The sequence below is a fragment of the Corylus avellana genome, chromosome 2, assembly GCF_965113065.1.
Source record: "Corylus avellana chromosome 2, dhCorAvel1.hap1.2, whole genome shotgun sequence".
Lineage (NCBI taxonomy): Eukaryota > Viridiplantae > Streptophyta > Magnoliopsida > Fagales > Betulaceae > Corylus > Corylus avellana.
The window spans coordinates 2,519,273-2,531,546 of record NC_142491.1 but is presented as its reverse complement, the minus strand read 5'-3'; the positions used below and the strand labels follow the sequence as shown (position 1 = coordinate 2,531,546).

Below are 12,274 nucleotides of genomic sequence, written 5' to 3'. Positions count from 1 at the left end.
CACTTGAACACTATAAGAAAGATCTAAGTTATATGGTATTTGGCTAGGACTAAGAAATAAAATGAAAGGAGGAGCAAACAATTTTACTTGTTCTAAGATTGTAAAAACTTAAGTGAAAGTGAATTTAGCTAAGGCTCTATTTATAAGAGAATGAATGGTTAGGATTTATTTTTACACATTGATCTAAGGGTTGAGATGTATTTAACCAAAAGAATGAACCTAGTCCATATTTCATGCTCTATACTAATTGATATTTTCGTCCAAAATGAGGGCAGTGTATTCCGATCCATTTTTCAATGTCCAAACATACTCCGATTGACATGAAATTTTGAGGGTAGATAGAGGACTCCAAAACAAACATTTTATATTTTTAGTTCGACTTCATCCGAGTTCGTTTGAGTCTACTTTAGGCCTGTACAAAGTTTCCTATTCAACTTAGGCTTTAATCTATTTGCATTCCCACTTGGCCACTTGCCTTATTAAATCATTATAATCATGATATTTACTATAATCATCATTACTAGAAGACTTTAAGCTTTCAACAAAGGTGTCTAGCCTTGGTATCTTTCTTAAGCAGTTTTAATCTCATTTAGACAGTATGAAAATTAAGACACTGCTTTTTAGGCTAAAAACTGAAAAGCTTCAAATTAATTTCTAACTTCACTAAACACCAATATAAATAATTTATTAACTAGATTGAGTTTAATTATGCCCATAAACATATTAATGAAGCTAAATTTTAGAATTGAAGTGATATACAAAAGATGTCAAAAATCAATGTAATATACCTTTAACACTAAATAGTTATTCAATATCATTAATCTACATATCATTGATCTAATTTATTCATTCATATTTTTAATCTTATTTAATATTATTTAAATAAGAGCTTTAAAATCTAGGTCGTTACAAGCTATATGTTTCTGGTCAAAAGATAAAATGTGCTTACCCTTGGATTTTTCAACTCATACTTGTATTTAATGTGTCGATGTGGGGGTTGGCATCAAATGATTCATTTGCAACCTTTTTACGATTTCCATATGAACATCCTCTAACATTTCGAGTTGGCGATTGTATGTCCCTCCAAAAACTTTTTAAAAGCGTGCGGTTTAGGTCATTTCCATTTTTTCACCTTACAACTAGCTCACTTGATTTTTCTTTAAAAAAATTTCTGTAATACAACTAGTCACATCGGATAAAGGAATGAGGGGGTAACTATTGAAAATTGGGCCGACAAACCCACACGACCCACAAAGCCTGCATACAAAAGCCCGAAACTGATCTCTTGGCCTAGTCCTATCGTACCAAAGTAGTAGGAGATCCACTCCTATGCCAATAAAGTGTGCTCCAAGGATAATGACCATGCTTAAATCCACTACATGGAATATACTTTTAACTTATGAAATAATGGGTGCATAAGCCTAAGCCATCATGAGAGGTATTCACATGGAAAAGCTAGAACATGATACGAAGATAGTTACTTCGGAACCACTATAAAAGCTAAGTCCAAGCAAGGTAAAATAGACTTTAGGCTCCTAACTCAAAACTTTTGCTCAAATCAATTCTATTTCATGTCTCAAACATTACTAACTTAAGCATCAGAGTAATCCACTGCCAACACCCTCGACAGGTTTTCCTCTTTTGCAAGTCCAACTTAATCAAGTATTTGGCACAAGAAAATTGTTCTAACAAAAATGATTCACATGGTAGTAGAATTAATTTTCCAATATACATATGGCATTTTTTTCAAAGATCGATGCATCACCAAGTTTTGAAAACTTGATTCTCCTCAAAGTCTGCATGTTTCAAAGGAAAATACTCATAAGGAATTAGTACTACCAAGAAAGACTCGAAATAAAAAAGCGTCATTTTTATCATAATTAGGTATCTAAATCATAAATAACTCATGTACAATGCCACGCACGCATACATTAATTCTCAAAGCACGACTAATTAAGTTTACAAGATGTCGAAATCATGGTCTTCTTTTCCATAGAGATAGCAAAATAGAGATATAGGAATAGTAATAACAGCAACCAGTGAATAAAATTGATGCCTTTAACCTCTGCCAAATGAAGTTGCAATTTTATGACACTGAAGCTTCACTGAAAATTCCATTGCTTTTTTACTTATTGCAGTATATAGGAGGAGATGTAGAAGTGTAAGGCCAAGAACATTAATCCAGTCATAAATGTAGATCCAAAACTCGTTCAGTCATGAGACCGATGCCACTCAGATGTCCAAGTCAATATCTTTGAGCTTGAGGGGAGAAATGGAGAGAGATACAGGGAGATCCTCATATGGGGAGAAGTCTAGTGTGTGTTTTGGGCATACCTTGTTATGGAGAGAAATGAGACATTTAAGGAGCTTTTCTTGGGCTCCTCTCGGGCCTTAGTTGGAGTTGGCCTTATTTTCGGTTGTTTTAGGCCTTAGTGGAAGTGGCCTTGTGATAATTACTTAAATGTGCACAATTTTTTTTATTAAATTAAGCATTATCATCTTTATTTTGTACTCATCTTGCCTTTTACAATTGATTTTGCTAATATTGCTTAATTATTGATCTTGAGCTTAAATGATAGATTAATACAAGGAATAGTGTTGCCAAGTTAAGAACAAAAGCATTCTTCCGCAAAGCCTGATTAGTATTAGTCACATTGGTTCCCAGTAATGTCCTAGTGGGATTGGATTAAGCTGTAGCTCGGCAAGTCTTAAGAGTGCGTCAGTGGTTCCCACTGTCTAGGTCCCTCATGAGTAGTGCACAACGGGTAGATTCTACTATGATCACGCCTAAGTTAGATAGTTATAGTTGGTCTTCCCGACCTACACTTTAGCTCATAAGAACACACAAAAAAAAAAAAAGCATACAATGCAGAAAAAGAAGTCAACTAAAAGACAAAAGAATGCAAATGATATAAATCTTGAGTAAACCTCAACCTTGAAAATTGACTTTCAAGAAAAAGATGCTCAAAAACTTATATACATGGCTGATTAGAGTTTAATCCATGTGAAACATTATCCTCGTAACACCAAAGTTGTGCAAAGTTGTTCTAGTGTGAGAACAAGGGCAACAATACTGATTTCCCCAAAATTGTCTCTTAAATGAGCCACGAAAATTAAAGACAAGGGGAGGTGCGTGGAACAAAAGACGAGGAATTTATCCCCTCATGACTCGGTGCATGACATGAAAAAGGAGGAGGCTGAAGGCCTGAACACCTGCGGAGAGCAAAGCAAAGAAGAAACAGAGCTGCAGAGAAACAAAACAAGAGTTCACCCCTCGACTGTCTGGGACCCGTTCGACTGTTCTCGCCAACGCCTCGTCCTTGGACCCTTAATCAGTGAAAAAAGTGATTCAAACGAACTGGGTACTTTGCAATTGTTCCACACGGTCCTTTCGCCGATCTGATCGAGTTTGAGGTGATTCTCCCCAAATTAGTGCATACCTATATAATTTCAACTCTGAAAGTGAATATCTTTTTGCTATTTCCCTTCAGGCTGTAACAGCTGTAAAAGAGCTGTCATGGATATTTTATCATGGGATGGAACCCTCTCATCAGGTGATTTTCGTCTTGCTGCTTGTGCTTTTATGCAGAAATGGAAAAGCGTTATGTCAGCTTTCCCTCCGTGGTCATGGGTCCCTTGTCCAAAACAACCTTGGGGTGCTTCAGCTTCTCATGATGTTAGTGTTGTCAACCGTTTTCTTAGTCTCCCTCTGTTACAATCAGTTCGTTTTCAATACTTGATGTTATTTTACTTCTCTCTCTAGCTCTTAGGTGGAAGGATACTTATCATTGGAGAACATAATTCTCAGGTCAATTGAGCTTTGTCCTTGATGTTATAATGAAGCAGTTCTAGCTATTTAATTGGTCGATTGATCTTAGCATTATTATAGTTGCTATGCACAGGAAGAACATGATGAACTAAGTTGCCCTCAGAAAGAAGAGACAAGTTGCTCCGAGAAAGAGGAGCTCATTGATATTGCCACCTTAGTATGTCTTTTAACTGATATCCTTGTCTCTGATTCCTTTGTTTGATATCAATCTTGAAGTGTACTAAAGGATACATAGATATCGCTCATGAAAGTTGCATGTTTTTCTGTTACCTGTTGATTCTTGTCTCTTTTACTACATTGATCAGATCTTGCTCTTATTGCAAGGTCCAGAGCAATTGCAGCAAAGTACCTTACTATGATCTCCATATAATATATAGTGCTTCATACAGAGTTCCAGTGCTATTTTTTCGTGCTTACTACAGTGGTATGTTCATCTCTATTTAATCAGATCATAAACAGAATGCAGAGTATATATGTACACACACACACACACACACACACATGCATAGATACACACACAACAGTATGATATATTTACATATATATGTCTATGTATGGATGACGCACGCACAAATGACAGTATGATACAAGAAATGCTTTCATATTCTTATATATGTCCGGCAGAAACCAATTATGTCTTTGATAATGTTAAGTACATAGAGAATTTTTTCCACAAACAAGCACCTTCATAAATTTGGTCATTAGTACCACATAACATGTGTGGTAAGTATGTGAGCTTATGTTTGGGCTTTGGTTGGATCTATTTCGGCCTCTTGTGGGTGCTCCTTGTGAGCTTAGGGTTTTTCTTGGGTGCTTCTAGGCACTTGCTTCTTATACCCCTTGTGTATTTGTGTTGCGCCCTTTTGGGTTTTTTGATATATACATTTTTACTTATCAAAAAAAAAAACATGTATGGTAATAGGATTTTGTTGTGTTTTATTTCTTGTTTTCATTGACATAATGTGCATCCCGTCTTTCAATTTTTCTCTTTTTAAGAAACACAGTATAGTTTGTTTTAACTCGACATACTTCTATAAATGATTGAAATGCATCCACATTAGTTAGATTGGCCAGATTTGTTATTTCAATCAATGAGTTTGCTGGTGGTTATTTGCAAGTTTATTGTGTGTTCACTTTTTGGTTCTCTATTCTTGGTTGATCCATAAGGAGTTTTCAGGGAATGCTTTAAATCCCTCTTCCTTAGATCACTTTTTGATGTCTTCCTTTTGTGATAAGTTATTTTTTTTTATATTTAAAAGAAAAGAAAAAATGTGGATACAGAATGATGCAGGACATCATTTAATTAATTGTTTCTAAGATTGTCTTGACAGGAAGGTTGAGTGGCGAAGGTTAGAAAAGAGAAATAGAATCATAGGTGGGATATAAAGAGGGGAAAAAATCATATTTTTGTTTGGGATCAATTATGTGAGAAAAAAGAGATTAGATTTCTAAGAATTGCAGCAGGAAAGAAGGAAAGAACTGCTGAGAACATCAACAAGAAAGAGAATTGAGAAAGAAGATTAGATAGGAAGAGACGAAGGAGGGAAGGGATTCCAAAGTAAAAAATAAAACAACTCAACTTTCAATTTATTGAATCACTGCCAAAAGAGTTCAAGTAACATCCTTTTGTAGCCAAGGTTACTTCTTAAGGAATTACTCACATTTCATTGAAAAGTAAGTAGGACAGCTCATTAGATCCGAGGAATTTAATGGACAGCAGCTGCCCGGGAGAAGTAACTGACTTTCTTCACCCATAAGTTCCTTCAAAGCAAAGAACTATCATCATTAGTAACTAGCTCCTATTTGAAGTAATTCTGGGAAACTTTCATTTAAAAAATGAAATACTTTCCTCATAATTACTAGCTAAGTCTTCAACTACCCCATTATGCTAATTTGGGATTCTTCTAGGCAAAAATTTCAAAATAGGCTGCTGGGAAAGAAATATGTAATATCGAACCCACAGTGCTATGTTCTTTTTATCAAATAACTGTGGTTGGCCTAGCAAGCACACCATTGGAGGAAAAACATCGCATTGCACTGTATCTATGAATTTGCAAATCAGATAGGCAAGCAAACATCTCTTATGGATATTTAAATTCGTGTTGGTTACCCAAGCAACCTTGTAAGGATTAGCATGTGTTAAGTTTTTAAACACTGAGCATCCTCTGGCGCAACATTGGTTCAGCTGCTCTTATCAATGACCATAGTACTAGCTGACTCTTGCATCTTACACATGTTTGAAATATGCTATTTTGTTTCCAGTCTTCTTCATCCTTTTAAGTTGATAGTACTTGCCAGAGTGCTTGAGATAGTTGCTAATCATCAATATTAGCTCCATCATCTCCTCTTTCTTCTTCTGGTTCAAAGTTTGCCAGCTCTTTTTGTTGTGCTGCACTAGTAAAGTTATGTTGCAGGGAGAAAGAAGCTCCCTTAAGAGCAAGATTTAAGATCAAAATTCTTCAGAAATATGGTCAATTTTGATGTGGGGCCTAATCGGCACCCTCCGTAGGCTACATTAGCAAGTATTGACTCTTATTATTTGCGTTAGAAAGTTGTTGGCTTGGTTTATTTGTTTTATTTTATTTTAGGGGCCAAGGATGCTTCTTAGAACATCTTTGGATGCTAGTCAAATTTATGGTTGAACATTTTCAAATCTTGGGAATTGAAAATTCATGCGCCGAATTCTTAGGTGATGATCAGCCTTTTTTTTTCCCCCTTTTTTCTGATTTTATTTCAAAAAAAAATTCCTGTTATTAATTCTCATGTTGTGCATTTGTCATGATTAAAACTAACTTTGAACCATTGAAATAATGCAACACCTAGCCATCAGGCAGGAACAAGTTGTGAAATAAGTATGTATGGATGACAAGGATTACTTCGAATTCTCCATCTGCATTTCTAACTATTATGGAATCTTGGAAATCCAAGTTAGAGGGGAAGAAAGAGAGGCATTTTGCTGCCTTCATCCACTTTTATATTTATGTGAGCATGTAAATTGAATTTTGCATGAATTGAAAATTTAAACTTGAAGATGAACTCTTCTCCTTATGTGAATCCTTGCCATGCTGGAAATAAACTTTACATTGTTTTAGTTTTAGTGGACTTTCTTGTTTCTCGATCTTTTGTCTTTTTCTAGTTAGGTGTTTCTTTTTATACTTCATGTGTACTTGGGTTGCACACTTTCGCTCTTAATAAATTTTGATTACTTATATAAAAAAAAAATGGTTTGACTGGACTTAGAAAACTGAAGGCAATGTTATTCTTTGTAATGCTTGGGGTTTACATGGGGTTCTGGTGTGATTTTTTATTTTTTATTTTTGCATAGTTTCTGGTTTTCTCTTTGAGCCTTGTTTTTTGTTGGTCCTCTGGGTTGGTTTGTATATAAGCTAAAGTTGCTTTAGTTTTGCTAAAGCTTTCTTTGTACAGAGATACGTAGATAATGAAAAGTTACTCATTCATCAAAAAAAAAAAAAAGGTTTGACTGGACTTGCTTCCATCATTTGATGTATTGCATAGAGGTTTGAACCACTGAAGGAGGTTATTAATCTACTCAACTCAATTAAACCTTTATCTCAATTAAATGAATATAGGCTATTGAGTGTATTAATGAATGAAATAAACTGTCATTTTCTTCGTGAAGATTCAAGCATAATATAACTGGTATAGTGATGGTTCAGACCCATCTAGAGGAGAATTGTGAGCCTGTCTTTTTTCAAGTTCTCTCTCTCTCTCTCTCATGTATACAGGAAGTTTATACGATAATCCCCTAATGATTTTTTTTTTAATTAATCGAAATTTCATTAAAAGCGTAAGGTGGCCCCATATACACAAGTATACAAGAGAAGCCACCTAGGAAGTAGGGGGCAAAAAGAACAAGAAAATTCTCTAATGAATTACAATACGAAATTCATACAATCAAGCAAATGAAGAAAAGGAAACGGAGAAGACACATTGCCAACAGCAGACATCTAATCATACAATCCTTTCAAAACTGAAAATTTAAGGAACAACATCCTATGCTCAACACTATTAAAGGTCCGATATTTCCATTCCCCATAATGAGAACACTTCTAACTCTCTAGTGATGAAACATTGAAGTAAAAGATGATTAATTGTTTGTCCCAAGTTTATGAGCAAACATAGGATTCTAAACACAATCCTGCCATTATCTGGACAGAAATCTATTCATTTGATTCAATGCGTGGTAACATATCTGATATGTCTTTAATTGCTCCTCCTTGGGAGGCATTCTTCTTGAGTGTGAGTTTCCCAGAGAGAGAGAGAGAGGCCACCAAAATCTATGTATGTGAATATGTTGGAAGTTCAGGTCTGACTTCTGACTTGCTATCTAACTTTGATCTTGATAGATCTACCATTATGTGGCTAAAGTATAGCTAAAATATACTACATTTTGATCTAGTCTGATTGTGAAGTTGTTCTATACTGGTTATACAAAATGCAAGCATTTTTAACATCTATATCTACAATGGTGTTAATAAGTTCCAACAAAGCATTGATGTTGTTCAATTATATAGATGGAGAACCTTTAGGGTTTAATGAAATCGAAAAAGACCTTCCTGCTCACTCTGTGAAAGCACTGTTGGATTCAAAATGGACGTTCATAACCCAGGAGGTATGTTTTTGGTTCCAATTTTCTCTTAATTTGGTGTTCTTTTTGGGTTTCTGTTATGATTATTATGATCATAAGTGATAGTAATATATGTGCTTTTTATAATTTGGATTAAGACACAGAACTGCTGTTATATTTTCTCAATGGATATTATGAAACTTAAATCAAATTGTCATGAAATCTCTATCAAAGGTTGTGGGGGCACCTGGTGGTACAAGCTTTTACCTTTCCCAAGAATAGAGCATGATCTAACCTATTTATTATTAGAAAATTAGCATAAGCTTTTTGGTAGATCTCAAGTTGACATTGAATGCCACTTTTGTGCTCACTTTTATATTACATAAAATATACCATAGGCATATATGACATAGGTCTGTACATTTGCTGCTTTGTGTTTTGCATGGATAAAGGTATTTATGCTGGTTCATTGAGCGGCATAATCTATATGACATAATAATGGTTGACACGTAATATAGGTTACTCCTACCATACAAATAGGACTATAGGAGTGTAACTTATCAAAAAAAAACAAATAGGACTATAGGAGTGTACGGTTCAGTTTGGATAAGGTTTGGGATAAATCTGAAACTGAATCAAATTTGGTTGGTTTCTAAGTGAAACTGGAATATATTTGATCGCCAAAAAAAGCCAAAGATAAATTAAACCAAAACAAGCTTGGGTTATATTAGTTTCGATCTTTAGATTTGGGGCCCTACCATTGTCTATTTTTTTTTTCTTACAGTTGTTGGGAGGGGTTTGTGGGTGGTGGCAGTGGCCATGGTTGTGGTAGTCATGACTAAGGCCATGAACATTGGTGGCGAACTTGTGAAGGTGATGGTGGGGATTTTCTTATATTTGTGGAAGGAAAAAGTTTTGGTCATGATGAGGCAATATATATATATATATGTTGTACATGGATGAGTTTGTAGCAGTGGACACTCTGCAATGTAGGGAGGATGAGTGCAAGTACATTTTATAAGGTGAAATAACTGTAAATGAATGCCTACGTAATGAAATATATAAGGCTTCTAAAATATGAACATCAACCTTGAGATTTTTTTTGTCCTGGTTATGGTGCTTCTGTTTTACTTAGATTTTGTGCATCTATTCCATAGAATCTCCCATTTCTCAGATCAGATCCCTGATATCCTGAGGAATCAGGACAAGTCTTCTGGTAGTAATCATATTGTACATCAACTTAGTTGTTCGCAGTGAAACCAAACTACTGTCGTATATCTTCTTGTAAATATGGTTCTTGCAGTCTAATTATGTTTAATGAATCATTAGACTGAAGCATCTTGTGAAGAACCTTGTATTCATCTTGCATGTGTAGTTTTCTATGCTTAGCTTTTGTATGCAAAGCAGATGTTGAATCATCGCTTGTCAACTTTACTTGTGAGAGCTTTATGTTTCATGAAGAATTTACTATTTATACCTTTGGTGTTGACTTAAAGCGGTGAGAAAACTTTGACAACATTGACTTTCTCAATTTAGGAGCATCCATACTTGAACAGGCCATGGTTCAAATTACATCCATGTGGGACAAGTGAGTGGATGAAGCTGCTTTTTCATGTTGATGTTTCTGTGGCTAAAAATGGAGTGACAATTGAACTCTATCTGCTTTCATGGCTATCAGTCGTTGGGCAAGTGGTTGGTCTTAGAATTCCTTTTGAAATGCTGAATCAGCCATAATGACTTGTTGATAACAGTTTCTTTGATTATATCTGCACATGATTTCTTTTTTCTACATTCTACTAAATGAACATACTGGAAACCCCCTTTATGATGAAATAGTAAAGGTATTAATTTTAGTTTTTTAGCGGATGAAATTGCGGGATCATGAGAGGAGCCAGTTAATGGGTAGGATTTTCTCAAAAAAAGTCCCTAAATTGCATGTTATAAAGAAACAAACAAATAAAAGAAATAGGTGTTGTTTGCTAAATCTAAGGCATGAGAACGTGCTTAGTAACGTAGACATGCACCATTTCTTGCACTTGGTGATAGCAAAAGGGACTATTCATGGTGCTCAAAACAAAGGCAAATAGGGGAAAATTAGAAAGTGCACGATAGAGGCAGTTGAATTACTTACATGGGTGGTTACAAGTAAATGTGGGTTTTGGGAAATCAACTGTAGCTATTCTATCTGGGCGTGACTATAGTAACACCTGTCCATTAGAAGCTACACAAGAGAAGCTTAAATGGTAAGAACCGTAGGCACTCTCACCCTAGTACATGCTTAACCACTTCGAGAATTCCTTGAGATCGCTGAACTACCACCATTGATGGCCTTTATCAGTGCTTTTTGTCACAACACAAGATATCATGGTGTAAAATTCCTTCACTTTAGTTACAATTACAACCATGTTTGTAAGTATTGTGTTTCTTGAATGGACAGGTCGTGGCATAAAAACAAACGTTGTCACCTATTGGGTGCCTTAAGAACAAACACCACAACCTTGTACTGTGTAAATATACACGCAATTCACTAAGTTGGGGGATGAAATGTGCTATGTAGTTCAATCATTGGTACTCATTACATCTCTCTTAATTAATTGTTTTATTTTTCTCTAATAAATAGACTACACAGTCTACACATAAGTTTAGTAAGCCTACGTTAGTAAAAGATTTAGTACTCTTTGTATTTTTCTAATAGCTATTTATTTAGCAGGTGTGAGTTGTAAGTATGCTTTGTAAGTAGACTTTATGGCTTGCTTGAGTCAAGGGCTTCGTGGGTACTTGTCTTTGTGGGAAGTTAAGAAGTAGTAGTTGGTTGTTATTGGCAACTAGAATCCCTTTTAATATGGGCCCAACCCTTTGTTTTGGTGCTTATGGGGCCACCACTTTAGAGATGCTATTGAATCAATTTTCCAGACTGTTAGAGATAGTGAAATCATATGGGGCTAATTTCTCCTAAAAGTATGTTTAGGATTGTGTTGAAAATTTAAGCTTTTTTTAAAAAAAAAAAAAGAAAAAAAAGAAAAAAAAAAAGAGTTTTGGTCATTTTTAGAGTAAAAAAGTCAAGTAAGTAGTTAAAATTTTTTTTTACTAAACATGACAATTTTTGTTTGGCACAGTTTTTTAAGCGTTAAAAGTATTTTTTTACCTTTCCTAACGCAATCTCAAAGAAGCTTTAAAGAGAAATTTGTATCATCATGATAATTTGAGGCAATCGGTCCACAAAAAGTCACACCAAGAGTCATTTCATAGTCGATAATTTATTTTGTTTCATTCAATTTCAAAGGTGTAGCCATGTGGTAAATATAATGTCACATTATCTAAAATTTTTAAATAATGTGACATCATATACACAGTTTAATAAAACAAAATAAACTATTGATTGTGAAATAGCTCATTTCCATTTAAAATGAAATAGAGCGAATTCTTGTACACTTTCACAACCTTAGCAAGGTTTTAAATAAGAGTACTATTACTAGAAATTATATTTTTATTTCACAATTATCTCACAATACTAACGTGATAATCCCAATCAACCCGTGAATCAGTCTTTACGTTTTCACATTTGCATTGTAGAATAAAAATACAGTTTCTAGCATTTTTCTTTAATAACATATACATAAAACAAACTCAAGACAGCCTTAGCTAGAGAAATCAAAATTCTCTACAACCTTCGTGATCTTTCCAAGAACCTGGACAACAAATCCAAATCAGTACAGCGTATCTTCTTGGAGATTTATTCAAATTCAATGGCAATTTGTGTTTTATCTCATTTCCAAGCAATCAAAACGGAGCCTTGAGGTACAAGTAATAGAAAAGCCATGATAGTTTGAGGAATAAAAGTGTAATATATATATATA

The 12,274-nt window shown here is 34.7% G+C and overlaps 1 protein-coding gene across 9 annotated transcripts in view; it reads left to right on the top strand.

Moving 5' to 3' along the window:
- Positions 1–10,270, top strand: part of LOC132189074 (ubiquitin-like-conjugating enzyme ATG10) — a 36,700-nt gene extending 26,430 nt beyond the window's left edge. For 6 of the 9 annotated variants that reach the window (XM_088513040.1, XM_088513041.1, XM_088513042.1 and 3 more), the window contains exon 7: positions 9,954–10,270. In XM_088513040.1, the coding sequence (XP_088369166.1) occupies positions 9,954–10,151 (198 nt within the window). In that variant the 3' untranslated portion in view covers positions 10,152–10,270. Of the gene's footprint in view, positions 1–3,051; positions 3,415–3,491; positions 3,677–3,770; positions 3,809–3,889; positions 3,987–4,153; positions 4,254–8,364; positions 8,463–9,953 lie in introns of those variants that run through there. The other 3 variants (XM_088513035.1, XM_088513039.1, XM_088513033.1) reach the window with 3 other exon arrangements.
- The last annotated feature ends 2,004 nt before the right edge of the window (positions 10,271–12,274 follow it).